The 21,436-nt window shown below is 39.7% G+C and overlaps 1 protein-coding gene across 1 annotated transcript in view; it reads left to right on the plus strand.

Moving 5' to 3' along the window:
• Positions 1–9,813: 9,813 nt before the first annotated feature.
• LOC122989232 (collagen alpha-1(XXIV) chain) overlaps positions 9,814–21,436 on the plus strand; it is a 99,863-nt gene continuing 88,240 nt past the window's right edge. The window contains exons 1-2 of the mRNA XM_044361985.1: positions 9,814–10,443; positions 20,185–20,255. Coding sequence (XP_044217920.1) covers positions 10,391–10,443; positions 20,185–20,255 — 124 coding nt within the window. The 5' untranslated portion in view covers positions 9,814–10,390. The remainder of the gene's footprint in view (positions 10,444–20,184; positions 20,256–21,436) is intronic.

The following is a 21,436-nucleotide window of genomic DNA, read 5'->3' on the forward strand; positions in this document are numbered from 1 at the left end:
GTAAATTTTTATGTCAACCCTGAGATATTTCATGAAGCACTCCACGGGTTTAACAATTCAAGTCCCTCATCTCAGAGCACTGACCAGGCTCCACTGATCATCTCATTTATCAATCAACCACGAGCTAAACCTCATTCCAGATCAGGGTCTCCCCCTCCCCCCACCTCGCCTGCTGAATGTCTCTGATTTAGGGTCATTTTGGAAGCATATGAAAGGAATCCTTTCAGTCAGTTAACTCACACTGTAGGAAATTCTTAATCTCTGGTCCTTTTTAATCCAATAAGTGACCTAAGACTTTGCTCTTTTATGTCTCCGTAATACTGCTCCTGGCAGCCTGGACAGCACACACATATGAGGTAATGATGATGCAGTCTTTTGCTGCGAGTCAGTCAGTCACACCGAACCCGGCTGCAACCCTGATAGCAAACACATGAGGTAGTGATGATTGTCCATCTGTGTCTGGAGCCTAGCTCTTTAACCTGTGTTCTGGCTGACAGGTGGCACAGCTTCGCCCCAGTGGACAGTGAGGCTACAGGGCAGGAAGCCTGAGCTATTTTTTGCCGTGGTGACAGTAGAGGGTCACCAACACGGGGCAGCTGATGGATAGAGAGGTGTCTGAGCCTAATCTAGCCCTGACATGCAAGGAACAAAAGGTGTTTGCCACCCATGAGTTGCTGGGCATGTTCTGTTTGGTAGAAGTGAAATTTACTGTGAAACACATGAATCTTTTAGGGTGGATTTTACCTTTGTGGAAGAGATAATCACTATGTTTATGATTAAAGGATTCACTTGCAGTGACAAACCCACAGTTCCACACTATTTTGGCTGAACGGTCCACAACTTCACTGTTTTGGTTCACTCTCATCTCTCATGTATTCAGTTGCAGCAGGCAGCTGTTTTCAAACCAGAAAAGCTCTGATAAACCCACTGTGTGCTACCTACCCAGCATCAAACAGCAAACAAAGGTTGCGAGTAGCTGGTGAACATGGCATTTAACAGCTGAAGAGCAAGATATTTTTCTCATGAGACTCCTTAGAGGAGACAAAAAACAGAGCTAAAAGGACATTCATCACATGAACATGACTCCATATGAACACTAATGTTGCTCCGTATCTGCTAAGTATATGAATAGGCTAACTGTTTGCTAAAAGTTTTGCCATATCAGCATAAAAAGTAGTGAGTGGTGTGTTTACAGCTTATTTCTGCTGCCACCAAGAGGCCAACAAATCAGTTATTGAGGGTTTAGGGATTAGTACACTCACCAAGCACTTTATTAGGAACAACTGTGCAATCTAATGCAATCCAATACAACAGCTCTGTCATAAATTCTACTTTTTATGAAGCTTATACAATTTCAGTTTTTGTTGACAGAAAGGTGATAATTCTACTTTATGGTTATTATTGAGGGTTTTTTAAAAAATTTTTTACACAATCTTACATCCAAGCCAGCACTTGAACAATCTGAAATTGATCTATTTTGGCCCATTTTTGGTTCAGATGTTGAATCCTGTCTGTTTTGTGCTCATGTCCTCTTCCTCTCCTCCTCCTGGGGGTGTTATTGTGGAAACCAAGGATCGCAGCAGGTCCTCTTCTCCTGCAGCAATAAATGTATGTTTCCCCCCCACCTTCACCCCACCCCCACAACCTCTGAAACTGGGAACAATTTTCTGTTCAGTTGTTTCTAATCTTAAGCAGAACACATTGTTTTTGTGTGTTTGCTCTCCCACGAAATAAATAGTAAGCCTGTTTTTCATTGTCTTCGTTTGAAGTTTTGAGTGGATGCACTTGGGCTTCACAAAGCATCTGCATGGCTGCAGTTACAGGTAAGGGCAAGAATGGAAGATGTCTCCATAGAATGAAGAGTTGTTTCTTTCCTCTCATATGGCCTTACAGGGGCCACCCACAGCTATCTAAAGAGAGATGTTAATCGCCAAGACATCCACACATGTAAAAGCAATAAGCCCCGCCACAGAGAGAAAACTCAGGATGTTTCCCGGTGTCCTCTTCCTCTATTTTCTCTGAGCACTCCACCAGTGAGACCTGTGCCAATTCGTATTTTAAACATTCAGATTATCGAACTTTTTGGCACTCACGCTGACTTTATTAATAAGACAAAATGTGAAAAGCCAACAACGTGCTGAAGTAGCTAGAGATGCTTCTGTTCTCCAAACCCTGCAGAAGTGTGACATGGGACAAACCTGATGGTCCGCTTTCATACAGCAACCATGCTTGAATATGGTGTTGTGACAGGTGTTATACCTCTGTGAAATGAAAACATTATCCTTGCGGTAGGGCTCAATAGCCCCTTTAAAACATCCTCTCTCTTTCTTCTTCTATGTGCTGGTAGCACATAGAAGAAGACGAGGTGTACTTTGTGAACTTCAGTTATCTCGTGAACCTTGTTTGTCAGTGAAAAGGGAGGGAAAATGACAATCTACCTTTCCCCAAGTCACGTCTCTGCTGAAGCCATAATTATATGATGAATGATGGTCGACTGTCAAGCAGAGAGTGTTGGGAGGGGGTTGACCTGAAAGGTAAAGCGGGCCTGTGGTCAGAGCAGACATGTGAAATATTTCTGTCCCTCTTAAAGTGCGGGAGAGGCGGCAGCGAGCTGGTGTGAAGTCTTTTTCTGGTTTGGACACTTCCGGCCATGAAAGAGAGACATGTATTACTGAACCCTAATGTCTCGGATGCCAATACCACCAAGGTCGCTGCTGTGCAGCACATAAACTACTGTCTCCTGTCGTCACTCTGGCACCTGTGTGATCTCTTCTGACAGCTACTGCTAAACAAAATGCTCTCCAAGTATTTCAGTGCAACTGAGTTTTTGTAAATTGCACTTAAAATTCTTCCAAATATAATAAAACATCTGTTTTACACACATTCTCACAGAAACCGTTGCTGACTGAGGAAGCTTTCCCAGAATCATATAGCCCATTTCAGTTGATGGTGAGTAAGACTTTCCTGTTAAGCAACGGCTACACATGTTTGTACCACCCCTTGATAACAAAACACTTCAAAGAATAGTTCGATAATCTGGGAAATACACTTAGTCCTTTTCTTGCTGAGAGTTAGATGAGAAGATTGTTAACAGAGGTTAATTGTTGTTTTTACACGTAGGTATTTGTACAGATTAAACTAATGAGATATAATGTGTTAATTATTGACCATTAGAGGTGCTGGTAAGCCGATTTTATTACCTTTGGACAGAGCTAGGATAGCTGTTAACACCTTACTTCCACTCTTTATTCTAGGCTAAGCTAGTTGACTGTCAGCGGTAGTTTCATACTTGTGTACATGTAATTGGTACCAATCTTTTCAACTAACTCTTGTGACATCTGCCACAAACAGGATTTGGACACAAGACATGTGTGATGATTCATCAGGTTGCACAACATAACAATGATTTTCTTTGTTATGCTGCATTTCTATCACGATTGTTCAGCACTTTATTCTTCTGTCAAGATTATCATCATCAGAATTGGCTTTACTTCACAGAGAAAATGTATGGGGCAAAGCCTCAATTACTCCCAGTCTAATGGTATCACTGGAGATAAGAGAGAACATGCCTTTCAAGCTATTCTCTCAACCCTCTCGAGAAATTAAATGGGATTTTGTATGAGGAACATTGCAGTAAGCAAGCATAAAGCCACTCTCTGTTCCACAGCCAGCTCCTCGGAGAATTCACGCCAGACAGAGGATCAGCTCCAAAGATGAAAGTGAGGTCAAGGTGGCTTTTTTCTCCTCCTCCCTAAATCAAGCCTCTCCTCTACTCCTCTCCTTTCCTCTCCTAATCCCAAACTGAGAGCAGTCAGAGCTCTGGAAAATGAGGGATGATGTTGTATTATTTCAACCAAGCTGAGCCAGGTTGTCTGAACGAAGACATTTCTCCAGGTGTCTTTATCACATTTGTTGTGATGAATGCATTTTATGCAGTTGTTATACATATGCTAATTAGCACCAAACACAAAGTGAAGCTGAGGCTGTAGGAATGTTATTACTTTTGTATATCGGACAAATTGAAGGTTTTGGCCTGATAGTGGCGCTAAATGAAAAGTCAGGGAATCATCAAAAGAAATTACAATTCATCATACATTTCTGAACCAAATATTATGCCAATTTATCAGTTGTGGAGACATTACACTCAAAACCACAAGCATCAATGTACTAGTAGTGTTAGAGGAAAAGTTAGGAGATCACCAAAGTCATTAGGATAATTTTCTGGGAACCACAAATGTCTTGACAAAATGTTGTGCCAGTCCATCCAAAAGATATTGAGGTGGACCAACCAACAGACTGAAATCGCCAACAATAGCCATGCTGGTAGCATAGATAAAAAGCACACTGTAAAAATAAGACAAAATAAGGGACACTGACCTGACAAACCTATTAACCTCGTTACTTTAGAAGAAAGACAGTTACACAAACTTAAAGCACAATTTTACAGTTACAAGCATATAAGATCCTTTTTTACAAAATACAGGAAAGCTTCTGCCAAATATGTCTAAGAAAACCATTAGTTGTTATAATTTAAACCATTCTGGATAAAATACAGCTGAAAATCTTTCTAAAACCATCCCAACATTTCTCTTTATCAAACTAATATTTATTTCAGCTAAGTGTTCCTCATCTGACAGTGCGTCAGTGTCTTGACAACAGAATCACAGCTCTAGCTCTTCAGGAGAGGCACAGAATGATTTACCCACTTTTAGGTGTCAATAGCAATTTACTTGCATTAATGTTGCTTTGCCCCTTCGCTGTATTCATTTATCATCTTTGCAAGGTCAACATGTTACATTAATACCCACATGTGTCTGTGTCTGAGAACAGATCTTATACTCACCTCCTTTTTGAGAAAATGCCATATAAGGAATTGTGTACAATGATATCCAGAGTTAACTACTAAAGGGTTAAATACTCATATTCACATGCATTCTCCCCAAAATGAAAGCTCGAGAGTTTGCATGCCCATACACGGGAGCCTCTTCAAATTGCCGTTGGACATTGAATTTGTTTAATTTGGAGAATGCACAATTTTCCTCCCCTTCAGTGAGAAAAATGGGAAACTCATCAGAACACCTTAGCATGGAGGACTGATTTAACTCCAAGTGATTTTAGAGCCACCGGGGAAAGACGGCAGCAGAGAGACAGAAGTGGGACATTAATTACATCCACAGTATAGAGAGCAAAAGGTCTTCATCTTACTCAGCACATTTCTTCTTTTCCTGTTCTTATTTTCCTGACAGGTATTTAGTGTTTTGAGGTTGGGGGATGAGGGGTGGGGGGTATAGTTAAAGGTGCAGTGTGTAGAATTTAGTGGTATCTAGTAGAACGGATTTGGCAGAAATGGAATATAATATTCATAAATATGTTTTAATTGGTGTATAATCACCTGAAAATAAGAATAGTTGTGTTTTCATGATCTAAGAATGAGCCCTTTATATCTACAAAGAGATCGGGTCCTCTTCAACAAAACCTGCCATGTTGCACCGCCATGTTTCTACAGTAGCCCAGAACGGACAAATCAAACACCGGCTCTATCGCGTTTTTAGCAAGTTTTGTGGCCACTGTAGGTTCTCCTACATGCTTGGAAGGTATTCAGTTGATTGCAATCTGCAACCTCACCGCTAGATGCTACTAAATCCTACACACTGGTCCTTTAAAGTCAAGTACAGACACTGCACTGGTTTCCCAAGAATTGTTAATTGACGATGTTAAGGAAACCATAAATCATTTAACATTCAACTTCAACATGAGTAATTTATGATGCTGCAACATGTGATTTTGGCTGCATTTGGATGGTTGGAGGTTTTTTAAAGTTTTAAAGACGATCTTGTTTTTGTTTATTTGGTTGACTTCTGCTCAACATGTGAAAAACTAATTACACACCCACACAAACCGTTCTGTTGGTTTTGCCGCACTATGAGATTATAAATAAAAACCACTTTCTGGAGAATGGTGATTTCCTTACAATAAACCAACAATATAATGATGTGATAAATCAGTTTGCTGTGAATAAAAATTATGTTTGGGATACTGTAATGAACTGTCAACTAACCAGACATTGTTACAAGATCCAGAGCTGTAAAATATGTCCAGAGTGCTAACAAGCCTTCACAACGAAAATTAAGAGCCAAACACAAGGCAGCACCACCCTGTGCAGTGTGTGTGTTCCTCCTCTGTGCCCCACTCCACCTCTCATGACCCCCAAGGGGACTTTCACTTTCCCCGCACACTCCGAAACTTCACCTCAGCCCAAACACCCCCTTCACCCTGGACTCCCCCGGCCCCTCTCTCCCTGCTTTCCCATGGTCCCTTAAGCTCAGCAAACCACCTCACTGCATACACACACACACACACACACGCGTGCTCTTACATGGAACATTGTTTCAGCTATCAACTGCTCTGTATTCCACCATCTGTTAAGCACTCTCCCAGCTGTTGCCCACTCTCTCCCAACTCGGCAAAATAACAGCCCTACAAGCCAGTGACACGCACACAAGACAGAAATTACACAGGGCCATGTCTGCTAATTAGAGACGGAGGCAGCTTTGGCGTTTGGCCAGTATGCAGGTAGAGTCAGCTGTCAACCTGGTTGCACAGACACATGCCAACCTACTACTCTCCCTCAGTCAGATTCAGGGTAGACGCTGACTGACTGATGAGCTGTTACCTAATGAGACACACTTAACCAACTGTGTCATTATGTTGAGAATCATGCACTTACAGTAGGCTTGATAAAGACTCTCAACACTCAAAAACACCTTTTTTATTGAGTCTACTGGCCGGTTACAAGACATTTTGTTTTATGCTCTACCAACCGTACAGCCTCTCCTCTTCCTCATCCACTTTCCTGTTTCTTTTTCTATTTAGCCGGCCTGGTTGACTTTGGCTTCACTTTGGTCCTGTGAGGCTGAAAGTTTCCACACACACTGCATTTACAAGCTGTTACTATACTATGAAATGTTAACCTGAAAGACAATATGTTCTCCAACAAGCACATGGGGTTTGGATTCAGGCCCTCCAGTAGAGAGCTCTGGAGTTGAGGAGACAGGAGTGTGTAGTTAGGAATACAAAGGAATACACTTAGTTTTAAAATACTGTAAATAAGAAACGGAACGAGAATAAATGGAATTAATTCCAATTACGAGTCTGAGCTAAAAGAAAGTATTTGTTTTTTTCTCTGGGCTCAAAACTTTGTTATTAGCAATTTTGGTGAAGTAAGAAGTCAAACAAGTATGGACATGTGCACTTCATGCATTATGTAATACTTGATCATATGGAAGGAGTTTGTCTGTGACCACATGCTGCTCTAATCACAATCCCGTCTGCCTTCATGTACTTATAAAACTCTGTAGTCATTGTCCGAGAACACTGCTCTATTGACTGCCATTGTGTTTCTGGCTAAATCACAACACATTTGTTGGCCATCTCCGAGGATAAGTTATAAAAACGTAAGAGGGTAACACCATATGTTTCAGAAAGGGGGGGCGGGGGGGGGGGTCAGTGTATACTCATCTGCGTCTGCCCATTCCTCTAGAGAGGAAAAGAGGTGATCTGATTCTGATTATCGGACACCAGTCACTCTTTGGGCCTAACATTCTGGTGCTCAGTGCACAATGTACTGATTAGTACACATCTGGACATGTGAAAAAAAAAATCCTCATTCATCTTGAGAAGTTTGTTGTAAATCTGTGTGCGTATTTGGCTGAAGTGATTTTATAGTGTAATATAGTTAAAAAAAGCTTTATAGGACCTCTTTACAGCAAGAGAGGCCTTACATCAATAATTTCATCAATATGACATGTCTGAATAAAACCTTTCCAAATGCTCACTAGTCAGCAAATGGCTGTGCTCTACTTCTCTAAGAAATATATTCTTTTAGCCTCCAAAGGTAGTGTCAGGGTCTTTCTACAAACTGATCTTGTCGTTAATTTGTTCGTGATATTGATTCATGGTTTTGTCGGAGAACCGGCATCTTCAACATTTTTGTTTCCTGGAAGTGGAAGAAAACATCTGCTCGAAGCATTGCTGTCCCGAGAAGCTGGATGATGGCAAAGCCAGAGAGAGAGAGAAAGAGAGACAGAGAGAGAGAGAGGGAGAGAGAGAGAGAGAGAGAGAGGATCCCGTGCACGTGCTTCCTCCTCGGAGACAACTGTCTTTGATGAAGGGAGAGAAGGCAGCTTGACCCACTGCTGCGGATACACACACAGACCTCTGTAGCACAAAGAGCTTCAGATGACTTGTTTGTCAGCACCACAAAAAGAACACATTTTATTAACCTCACTGTTTATAGTGGCGAGTAGACTTGGAGCTTTGAGTTTCCATGTCACTCTGACCTCTCTCATATTATTGTAACTGATTACTATAACTGTCCATTTGCTGTTTTCAAGTTAAGGAACCCTTTTGTGCTCCACCTGGGATTAAAGGCAGGAACTGCTCCTTCTTTTAGTAGTGTCCCCCCAGTTCCCTAAACTGCAAAACATATGGACTTCCTCTCTGTCCAAACTGAGCTGAGGGAGGCTTGGAGAAGGATGCCGGGGTGTGTGGGGGGAGGGAACGGGGGGAACCCAGGGACCCACAGAGCTCTGTTTGTTCTAGGTTAATGGGTTAACCTTGATCAGGAACAGTGGAAGTGGGTCAGAGCCTGTTTGTTTGGTAAAATCGATGGAAGTGATAAAGAAAAGGAACGGTGTCATTTTCAAGGGCGGAAAACACAGTGTTGCTGTGTTCAGATATGGTTACATGGAAACAAAGAAGGTTTATATCCAAATATAATCAGTGCCAATACAAAAATGGCTTAGGATGTAAACACTACTGGTTTATACTCCTAACAAATTTGTATTTGTTTAAACATCTTCGTATTAGAGAAGCGACAGAGTCAATGACAACAAAGGTCAAAAGCAAAACCCCTCAAACTACACGGCACACTATACTGACACCTTTACATTTAATATTCTCAGACTTGATCATGTCACATGGTGGCCTGTTTCCTATTTTTTTACTACTGACTTTTTTATATGAGTTAAAGTGCTGTTAATAGTACGCCCTGGTTTAAAACCCAGTTACTTTGGATGCAGGCCAAAGAAAATAAAGATGCAATTGAACTATTTTATATACAGCACCACCACATACTCCTGGACAGGACTGTGTGTAAATTGTTGCATCTTTTCACACCAAAGATACATTCTTATAGGATTATTTACACATTATTTACTGCACATTTGAAGCATTAAGGGTCATAAGTAACCTCCACAAATTCATATATTTAGGCAAAGCAATGCGCAAAGACCGAATCACTTACAAGATGTGCTGATCTTCATATAGGAAAGTGCAAATCACAGTAAGATTTGCTGTGGCTAATCAAACATTATCAGTAAAATATACAGTCCTCCCCTGATAAACTAAAACAAATGTGCTTTGAATGTTTTAGATGAGGCTATTCTCCCTTTATACTGTAGCTATAGATAGATATTTGTTCAGCAAATAGACTAACTACAGTATATCAGTATGAGAATATAACTACAAGTCCTTGATATGTGTTGGCTTATGCTGAATAACAGATACTTTTGCCATTAAGCCAGAACATCAATGCATCAGTAAACATCAGCAAACAACATGAACTTTCACCAACTGATCTTCTATTTTTCCTGGCTTCATTTCAGTCTTGCTGTGTGTGTATCTTTGCAAGCAAGTTTAGGCAACTTACTTTTTTTTTTTTAATGATGCACCCTGCCCTACTGAGAATACAGTAGGCTAAATATAGGCATTGTACTCGCTTTAGGCTCTTACAGTAGTCAAAGTAGACAAAGGGTATTGATGAACACAAGCCAAAACTCTACCCGTGATGTCACGAGTCAGTAACTGGTGAAATCCAACACCACCAGCTGGTGGGAGTTGTGTTGGGGTGAAAACTGGTCCCCTTGCAACAGTGCAAGTCACGGCACATAGCAGAAACCACCGCCTGGAGGTAAAGACGCGCAGAGCTGGATCTGCCGTTGTGTTGGAGATCGCTCTGAAAGAAGCAGAGCTCTGACTCTCTGTATCCCACATAGCAGTGAAGTTGACACTGCGACAGCCAGACTAGCCGCTTTCCAAGTCAACTTTTTTTTTTTCTATGCAACTGTTGCGCGTCTCCACTTTGGATAGAAATAGCTTGATCACTGCGCGCCGCAGAGCGCAAAGGATCTGAGAGACTCAAGTTTGAAAGAGTGGGAGAGATCTCTCCTCTGGACTACAATACGATGAGGAAACACTGAGGTGGCAGTACTCCTCCGTCCACTTTAAGCGTCCTTTGGCTGTTACCAAAGGGTTAGCTCATGAGCAGGTATCCTCTTGAGTGTGATTCTGTTTTCACCCAGATCTCTGCTGCCTGGACAAATGCATACAAATGCATTTAGGAGCTCAACGGACAAGGAGTGGACACGTTTCCGCGGCAGCAACGTAAGTGAGCATTTGGTTCAATAGTATGCAGATGTTAGGTGCGCATTTGCGTCGTTGAAACTGTTCCCAGAACAGATTTTCATTGAAAATGGGAACTGAGGGAGTAATTTCTGTTCTGCTTCTTTGGCGTCTTTCCCTCACAGGGGTGCCAATTCACTAAACATAGCTCCTGCAGCTACAAGTTTTTGCCAGCAAAACGTGACTGACACAATACTACAGTATTTTCATTTGGTCATCAGGATAAATTCAAATAGTCTAAAGGAATCTTTGTTTTTTGTTTATATGTGTATATCTTTTTTAAAGATATTTTCATTATGTCCGAGTCTGTTTTTGAAATCTTTTAGTTCTTCATAATAATCATATCAGCTACAGTGCAGCTGCACACATGGACTCACTGCTGCACAGGGATTCCCACATGATAATTGTGCTTTTCTGTGGATACATGTTTGAACTTTTGAACATACTGTAACATGTCAGAGTGATGCTGATTTATTCTTGGTTGATCTTGATAAGTTGACAGCAGCAAAGTAGTTCAGATATAAACGTGCAGCCTGGGATCTCCCACATTATAATCTGAATATCTACATGTACTCCTGACTCCTTTTCTTTCATTTATCTCTCACTCACGTAACCATAATAAGCCAGAAAATAAACACTTAACCATGAAGACAGAGGATGAATGAGGGTAGCTTGGAAGCAATGAGCATGTCAGCGATGAAACGATTGTTAGATTAACTGTCTAGATTGAAAGATCTAACTAATCTATCTAACTAATTTATCAAACTTCGTCAAAGCATTTTGGCTTTGAATATTTAATCAAACATTCCTCATAGAAGTGCTCCTTGACATCAAGCATGCAGGTCTTGCTGTCCTGTCACATTCAGCTGCAGTGGCGCTACAGAAATGTGCACGCCTCCATAGACTATTTAACAGGAAATGTATTTTCTGCCATCAGAAGTGATTCCAAGTTGTCTGTACTCTATTATGAATCCCTTCCAGATACGACTCAAAAGGAGCTGAGATTACAATGCATTCTGTTGTCCTGTGTTGACAGTGTTTGCTATGGAAGACAAAGTAGACCTGAAATCCTGAGAGGTCCTTTTTTTTTTTTTTTGTCCTTGAGGGTGAAAACGAGACCCTTACAGGAGAACTGAGTTGACAGAGAACAAGTGTGGCCTCCCCTGAATTCACTGAGAGAGTTTAGTGTGTATGCATCAGTGGTTAACTGGCTCCTGAGCTCCAGACAATCACCCACTGTTGCAGGCATTGCTGCTCCTTTGCCGGCAGTGGCTTGGACTGTATAGCTGCAGGGACACACATACTGTAGATTTAACTGAGTTGTCTCCTCAGCACTGGCTCATAGTGCCAATAAGATCATGATGCAGGAAGTGGAGATATGCAATTTTACAGGTCTAGACTTAAAGAAGACTTATACAAATAGCTGATAAAATGTTAAATACAATCTAAGATGTCTTAATGATGCAGACTTTGTTTTCCTGTGGTGGTTAGTTTATAAGTTAAGTTTGAAATCAAGTTAGCTTGTCTGTGGCTGCCTTAAGTCCATAAAACACTCCTTTTTTTAAATGATGTCACACACTGACATTTAGTTTGATTGATTGATTCATTGTGCAGTGTTGTGCAGGTAATTGCTTGTGCTTAAATGAATGTTGCTGACGTGTTGATGCATGGTTTCCCTGTTATTTTGTATATTAATGGAAACTGCTCCCCAGAGAAGGGAATTAATAACCACTGACTATTGGTAATAGTGGTCATAACACTTACTCAAAGAAGGATACTTCAGGTAGACTAGGTTTATATGAGGATACAAATATTTATATAGGGGACTTTTCTTATCTGACTGGTTCACAATCCGGTCCATAGATTGTGAAACTCATAACATTACAAGGGATATTGTTTCCCATGTCACATGTCAACTCTTGTTATCATTTCATTACATGTCATACCATCACTCTTACACCTTTAATATGGCTTCTCAACTTTTGTTTTTGATGTATTCTTGTTTATGTTTTACTTAAACTCTATGATTATATTTTTTGGACTTTAAGAGTCATATGTGCAGTTTAATCCTATTTGGTTGATATAGGTTTTAATGAAACTTAAAGAAGCACTTCAGCTGAATTTAAAACAAGAAACAAACAATTTCCCACTCAGTCAGAGTGGTGTTTAGCCATGCAGGTAAGATTTGCTTTTATTATCTGCTGCTAAGACATATCCCACCACCCACTTACAATAGAGCTGAGTAGAAGTTATTTGTGGGACTCAAGCATTGAAAAATTGAGGAACATACACAGACATTTTAAAAACTATCGAGCAAAATGTCTTTTGAGAAACAATATTTCGGTTATTCAGGATAATTCACTGACCTCACTGTAAATATCTTTTATTAAAATTGCTATTTTCTAACTCAGCAAGGTACCACACTGCAGCTAGGTGGAAAAAAAAGTTTGTGTGAGCTGACCCTTTAATGATCATACTTGTAAAATTGGTTAAAACTTGGTTAAGAACTAACTTAACAAAGAGAGATGCTTTGAAGGTTTCAGGAGAAAGCTACCTTAATCGATTCCCCCCTTTTAGCCTAATTATCCTTGAAAAATAATGCACAGCGTGATCACAGCTTGCCCACCTTCTTGCTGCATATACTCACCTTGTCCACACCAGTGGCTGCAGGGATTTTGGCCTGTCTGTGTGAGTGAGTGTATTTAACCCTTCTAACATCTGCAGGTCCTCCTGCAACAGGAAAAGGGCAAACCAATAAAGGCCAGTGGAAGTTTACTCACAGCCCTTTGTCTGCTTGCTGTCTTGTGGACTAAGTCAATCTTTACTCTGGTCTGCAGTGACCTCTTGACTCCAGCCACCAATCTGAGTGAGCAGACAAACACGCGCCACGTTTGGCCCATTGTCAAACAAGAAGCATCTGGAAAATTATATTTAGGTTAATATTTTTATGCATCCGTTGCCTGGGGTAGTTTGGAAATGTATCAACTGTGAAAAGCATTTCAAGCTTTGGCTAGAGAGGGCTAGAGAAGGCAAGTAAAACCTGGAAACTTGTTGACTTCAATTAAAATAATTTAAATCAAATAATTATTCATTTCTTACACTGCACTGTAACTTTTATACTTCTATTTTATACCATTCTTATTCTATTTTAACTTATTTTTGTTTTCTATTCTCTTGGCTATTGAATGACTGTTTTTGATTGTATTCAAATGTCCTTTTGTAGCGTCTTTCTTTTGCGCTTTGTCTCGATGCTTTTCATGTTTTATGTGAAGCACTTTGAATTGCCCTCTTGCTGAAATGGGCTATATAATTAAACTTGCCTTGCCTTGCTTTGCCTTAGTAATTTTCGCTGATGGCCATTTGGACATGAGAAGGAGACAAGCCCACTTAGTGCTTCTATAATGAAGTCATTATGATCAGGATATAGTACAGGTGCTGAAGGTGAAACACAGCCAGTAGGAGCAGACATTGGCTCTGGATCAGTTACTTGTTCATGTCCAGGAATGTTTTGGTTGAGATTGAGGAGCTAAGCATGCAGGAAGATAACAATTCAAATGTTTTCATTGAGAGAAATATCCGCTTGTTCTTAGCATGTGAATAATGTGTGTAAGTGTGTGTGTTTAATGCTGGGCCGTAAAAATGAGGGATCCACACTGTTTATAAGAATTATGTAATTTTTCAGATGTCTGATTTACTTCTCTCACCATTTGCAAAGTGATATCTATTATCAGCCTCAATATAGCTCCTCAGAGTGCTGTTTCCTGCAAGTGTGTCCTTCTGTTTTGAATTCCACACCATTTAAAACTTGGGCTCAGCAGACCCACATAGTTGCCAAAGGGACATATAAGTGTGGAGGTTAGGCAAATGCTCCAAGGTCAAGCTCTATAAACCTCAACTTTCTGAAAAATGAGTCTTTGTGGAGTATTTCTCTAGACTGCTGCATCTACTGTGGTGATATTCTGAAGGCAGAAGCAATCTTTTTAAAGTCAACAGAAGGCGTGAAATGGGACGGGTCAGTCAAGGTGACTCCCATCAAGTTTTTTTAGGTGGTCCAGCATGTCTTTACAAATCAGAGAACCTTTTCGCCAAAGGCAAAATAAAGTAGCAGAACTTTGCTGCTGTTGGCTTTGTGTGCAATTTTTACTCCCAAACAGCCTAAGGGCAATTTTATTAGTACCCTTTTCTTTTTGTTTATTCCTTCAAGAAGTTAAACAGTAGGGAGTTGTTTGGGTAGATTAACAGCTTTGCATGCTTTGTTGCCACTAATGGATTTGGTCAGTGTCCTGCCAAATTAGACATGTAAACAGTATACTGTGAATGTCACTGCTCACAAAGTCACCCCCTGAGAGAAATCAATGATGAACGTAAGAAAATTGTTTCCCTTTCCTTATGAGTATTGTAAACAGACCTTAAGTGAGTTTGCTCTTATTTGCCAAGCCAAATTGAGCACTATGCCTCTCCATTTGCCTCCCGGCCTTTTCCTTAGTTGAATGAACCATTGTTAGGGATCCAAGCTAATTTTGAGGGGAGAAAGGCAAGATCTGTTACTGCTGGTATGATTCATTGCAGAGGGGAGTTTTAAATTGTGATTATTTATAGTCTTGACATGACACCCACTCCCCACATAGTGGTATTTCCCTTAGTCAACAGAGCAGTGTTTGGGGAGCTTTGTCTTGCTTTCAGCCGCCTTTTCCATTAACTGCAAGGACTGGGAAGCATGTCATAGTGTGCTGTCACTTAGACAGGGATTTGCCTCAAGATTTCATACAGAATCAATAGCTAACGTGATAATTAACATCAATAGTGATCCACAGGCTGTGGTGGACACCATGTGGCCTATGTTGTGGATATATGTCCACCTCAGTCCCTTCACTTCCTTCCTGTTTTCATATAATAAGATAAAAAGCTTGAAAAACACCAAATCTAATGACATATATAAAAAGTTTTTCATATGGCAAATGGGAGGTTTAGGGCGCTGGAAAATTCCCACCACTTATGTCACTATAGATGTGCTGAAGCAATGACCCAGGTCTGTCTGGTGGCAGAGCCTCAGGGATGCCTTAAATAGCCCTGAACAGGGAGACTGTGTGACAGACAGGCAGAAAAAGCTGTCTGAATCAGCATCAGATGGCCCTTCTTGACACTCCAAAAGGGAATGTTAAGTGTTATATTTAGGTTTTTTTTCTTCTCTTTTGGTCTACTATTTAAACCCTGCCAACTTTTAAGCAGAAACAGTTACTCATTGGCTTATCAGTTTTATCCTCTCAACAGATGGATGATTGTATTCATTTATTCTCCTTTCATTTTCCCCTATTGCCTTTTCCTGCTTTGGGCATATGTCTATGTTCCCGGCCATGGAATGTCACACCACTTTCTCGATGGAGAACAGGTGACAGGGCTCACTGTGTTTTCTACTCGCAGTCAGTCTCTTTCTTTCCATTTTTATTTCATGGTCTTCTTCTCTCTCCTTCTCTCTCTTCTTCCTTCTCTCTATCTCTATCTATTTCTTCCGCGTCTGCTTCTCTTTCTCTGTCTTTCTTTAGCTCAAGTGTACAGGGCCACATTGCTCTGGGAAAACAAACATGACTGCCTGTCTGTGCCTCTCAGTCAAACAGGGCCACACAAACACTGGTCTTCGCTGGGTTAAGGAGAGATGTTTGTAAGGCAGCGCCCATGCTGTTTGTAGCTATCACACTCAAATAACAATCCCTGAAGGTTTAAGATGCGACAGCACGCTGTGATTGATGCCAGTCTTTTTGGTAGGCTTATGTAACTGCATATGAAAATAGCAGGACTGCTGTCTCCTTAAGGCTTTTGTATTACCGTCATTCTTTGTCAGTGTTGAAAATCATCACACCAGTTGTTGGAAACCACTTCAAGTTGTGTCAGCAGCTGTTACTGTGTACAAGGCTGTTGATGTGATTGATTTGGATTGAATGCACAGAGTAGAGTATGCTTTGAAGCTTTAGATGATAAATCCTCTGTTGTGGATTATAGTTATAGGAGAAAAGTAATTACATATCAGTGACTTGGACTGCTGTTGAATGCTCTTATTACAGTAGAGCTGTTTGTATATACATTTTCCCACGTTTGCCAGATATTACTTCATATAGTTATTTTTTGATTTGACTGACTGACACCAGAGGACAACATGACAAATAACCCCTTCCTCTCACCCTCACCTTTAGTATGAACAACATACAATTCTGCACCAAAACATTTAAAGACACAAAAAAACTAAACTAAAACTTACTGTAATGCAAAATTTCCTATTGTTTTCATTAGTATATTGTCCTCACAGTATGTCTATATGGATGGTTTGGTTCAGCACAAAAACTGGTGCATTTTCTGTGGTTAGAGACACCGCTCATGTTAATATATTTGCATTGAAGTTACAAAACTGGTTATTGACATTATACCGTATCGATAGGATACCAACAAAGATGTTCATCTTTGCTACAGTTTGAGGGACACAGGTTAAAAATGTGAGTAAAGACATGCAGGAGCTTGGTGGTCTGTGCAATCCCTGGCCTCTGCATGTGTAGTTTATTGAGGTAAAAACTGACTTTACACTCTCCAATCTCAAATAAATAGTTTTTTACAGCTAAACTGAGCTGAAGATACCAAATTTTCAGTGGTTATATGTTTTAACCGTGGTGCCTCTGTACATTTGACAAAACAAGTGTGGATGGTGTGTATGGAAATGAGAACAATGAAACAATGTGATATTGAGTGTTAATTCACATGTACGCCATTTACACATGGTATTAACATGTGATCTATATGTGGATATCTTAAACACATGTTAATGCAAAGTGTAAATGTACTCTCCTGTGAGTTGATGTACATTTTTTGGCCTTTACTGATTGTATACAGTGCATGCTGTTCCTCTGCAGTAGCTATATGGTGGGCAGTGCCACCTAGAGGTGAGGTCAGTGTGGGTCAAAGACTCTTTCAGCCATTACTAAGTGAGGTCACCATATGCAGTATAAGCAATGTAGGTTCTTGTATCTCCATGTGTGATCATTACTGTTTGAAATCAAAAAGAAATGTTCTGAAATGTGTGTTTTTTTAAGTTAAGTTAAATGTTTCTTTTAATTTTAAGTGATACTTTCACAGTTATATGTTGTGTCTTCATTCAGTTGTTTTCAGTATGATTTGAAAATGAGGTTTTTACATTGCTATGTTAGATATACAGTATTTTGTAGACAGATCCCTGTTATCATGTATATGGAATTTGTTGCTATTAGTCTTTTCTGGATATATGAGTAGATCATTATCTCCTGTGTATCATAAAAGTCTGGTTGACACCCCCTTTTAAGATCTTTGCACATGAAAATACGTGACTTCTCACCACATTTTCAGACATAAATATGTCACAGCAGAACGTCTTCGTAAACAGAGGAGTCAGGTTGCATTACATGTTCCAACTACTTATTTAAACTCACAATTGACTACAGCTGCAACCATCAATTATTTTCACTGTCAATTAATCTAGTGATCATTTTCAGTCTGCAAAATGAAAGGAAAATACTAAAAAATGCAAAGTTCAAGTGCAAGTACACAGAGCTCATATGAGGCTTGTTTTGCACAGCCAACAGTCCAAAACCCGAAAGTTTTCAACAGAGGAAAACCACAAAGTAATCACATTTGAAAATCTGGAGCCTTTTTTTAAAACAAATGATTTAAACAATTAATTGAGTGTTGTAGAATTTCTGTTGATTGACAAATTGATTAATCCACTAGGTTTATTGTTTAAGCCATTAAGAACATGTGTTTGTGGGATACAGAATTGAAACTACAAAGTTGTATGGCTGTATGACCTAAAAATAACAAAACAATTGTTTTTTTATTTTTGTTGAAAGTTATGGGTTGATTGTAGCCCAGTAAATTCACAACTTTGGTAGCCTAATCCTAATCCTATTAGGCCTATAAATACAGTTACTTATGTATAACATACATACATACATACAATTTCATATTGCACAGGATACAGAATACCTCAAAATATATACTATAAATAGTTTGTGAAGTTGGTGTTTTTTCCTTTGTTTTGCCCATGGTGTTTTAACAGGTTTGAAGTTTGGGCCCATGGTGTGATAACATGATGTGCCAGTGTCATGAAACGTTGCGCAAGATATAAATTACTGTTAACCTACTGTTAACGGTTAACTGTGGCATCATTAACAATGTAACATCATTAAAACTAACTAAGGGTGAGGACTTGTATGCAAATACCATCCTAGCTAACACTGTAACAATCTGACTTTGATCCAAAATTGATATTAACAATAACTTAATGTTCACAACTAATATTAGCTTAGCTAGCACATTCTTTTTGCTATGGTTTGGACGACAGTTAACGTTCAATTATTGACCATTAAGGTCTTACTCCAAGGCTGGCTAATGTTAATGTTCTTTCTATTTTAAGGAAAAGTGAGGTGGCCTAAACTCTGTTTATGTGGTGTTATGGAGCAGACTTCAAACAAGTGTAGAAGTTTCATGCTTTACTGACCTTTTTCGTGGTGGAAATTTTAGCAAACACAGGTGTAGCTGATAATGTTTATAATGACTGCTTTCCATTAAGGTGTTTCAGTGCCAGGCCCCGTATTGTGCATGGTGGTTTGACGGTATGGCTTACTGGCACACTTAATGGAACAGAGCACCATCATTACTGCTGGTCGTTAACTAGCTACACTTGTGCTTTTTCTGCTATGGCAACAAGTCTGTTTCTTCCAGCCCTTACAGCCCTCTCTGTTATTCTATCTTGAGTGCCTATTCTTACACTTTCTATACACATTGCCTACTTCTGCTGCAAGAAATGTTTACAACCTCCACTGTCTCAAATAGTGTGACTTTCGTCACCTCAAGGCCTTTGTAGAAAAAGATCTTGTGCTCCTAACTGCAGATTTCTCCTTATGTTATCTTCCTTATTTGTATGCCGTGACTACACACTCAGTGTAGGATAATCAGCATGTAGTCAGGATGTAGTGTACTCATATCTGTCCTTTGACATACATAGTGAAAATGCTTATTTATGATGAACTGTAATTCCTTGTATAAACTATATAGAGCTACAATGATTTGGTAGTTAATTGATTAGTTGCCAAATTGTTCTGAGTCCAGCCTCTCAAATGTGAATATTGTCTGGTTTCTTTAGTGTTCTCTGATAGTAAATTGAGTATCTTTGGGTTGTGTACTACTGGTCGGGACAAAACAAGACATTTGAGGACGTCAGCTTGGGCTTTGAGAAACAGTGAATGACATTTTTCACCTTTTTTGGCATTTAATTGACCAAACAACTAATCGATAGAACCGAACTTAAACTATAATATCATGATTGTAATTGGACGAGAAAAGGCTGAAGATGTTGTTAAGTGGTTAGCAGTGTTGCTTCACAGCAAGAAGGACCAGTCATGAATGTCCTGCCCTGACCTTCTATGTCTATAGTTATCATGTTCCTTTATCCCTTCTATTTACTTCTGGTTTCCTCTTGGAGCTCTGGTTTCCTCCCAGGGTTGCAACACACAAGGCGACTAGACACTCTAAATTATCCATATGTGTGTGTTTATATTGGTATTTGCTCAGGGAAAAATGCTCATCAGTGTAGCAGAATAGTGATCATAATTATTATCTTACAGTAATTGCCATACACATCGTTGTTAAAATAAACGTACCTGTTATTATTTCCCTACACTAATTTGTGTTTGTATGTCACCCTAGGTGGAACTTTCTCCTGCTCCTGTCGGTATGCTCAGCAGTACTCTCTGGAGAAGAAGACTACCTAGTCCAAGGTAAACAGCAGAAACCTGTTGCATAACTTGACATTAGCTTTAAGATTCTTACTCTTTGATATCAAAGCCTTTCCCATTTATTTTGTCCTAATGACAACTGAACTGATCTCTGTCCTTTGACCCTGTAACTATATCTACAGTGTAATTGACTATTTATAATCTTTTGATTGCCTCTAGCCTCAGCCAGTAGAAAGATGAAATACTAGTGAGTGATGTCTGCTTCTCTGCTTCAATGAATAATGGAGTGGTGATGCTATTGATATATTTGCTATTGTTTCTACTGCCAGATTTAACATAGTTTCACTTACATAATGTTCCTAACATATGCATCCATCCAATCCACTGCATCAGTATCAGCACGGATACTTATGTAATTAAGCAAGTCATGTATCAACCAGACATGACTAATCCACGTTGTCAATGTCATCATAATTTTCAGAGTTGTAGCTATCCATAACAATAATTCTGTCATGATGAGTCGCTGACTCATCTTTTAGCAATCTCTGGCCTCTTGTTACCTAACATAAAAATCATCCTAATGAGTTCCATGCAGTGAGATAAAACAGATTTTAAATCTGCAAAAAAGAGAGCACTGGTATTGGATCAGTGTATCTGCTGAATGATACAGGCAGATACCCTGAGTTGAACCAAAAGCAGTATTGGGACATAAAATTAGACCTTCAGTTACAACTACTGTATGAAAAGTTCTATACAAATAAATAAACGTACATAAAACAAACATCTTACAAATGCAGACGATGTCTGTGTCTGATGGTAACCGGGCAACGTATACATTTAAAGCCCTTTAGCGTTTCATACACAGTCCAGCCATATACTATGTTTTGACCTAGTCTTATTGATTTGACTTGTTGAACACACTGCTGGGAAGGACGGCACCATATTCAAAAGTAGTTTTCATCATTTAGTTACCAAGCAGGACACAGGCACTGCATTTTTCCGATAGGGACCTTGGCTGCAAAAAGGAGCTCCTCTTTGCTTGCTCTTCTTTTCTTTTTCTTTTTTTTTTTTAGCCTTCTTCCTCAACATGTCTATTCTTGCTCTCTAGGCCTCAGAATGCATGTAGAAGCAGCTTAAATAGCCTCTCAACTTTCGTTGCCACTCCACATACCCATCTTTTGTCCTCTCAGTGCTCTCATCTCTGGTCCATCAGGGAAGGCTTT

This window comes from Thunnus albacares, chromosome 9 (genome assembly GCF_914725855.1).
Source record: "Thunnus albacares chromosome 9, fThuAlb1.1, whole genome shotgun sequence".
NCBI lineage: Eukaryota > Metazoa > Chordata > Actinopteri > Scombriformes > Scombridae > Thunnus > Thunnus albacares.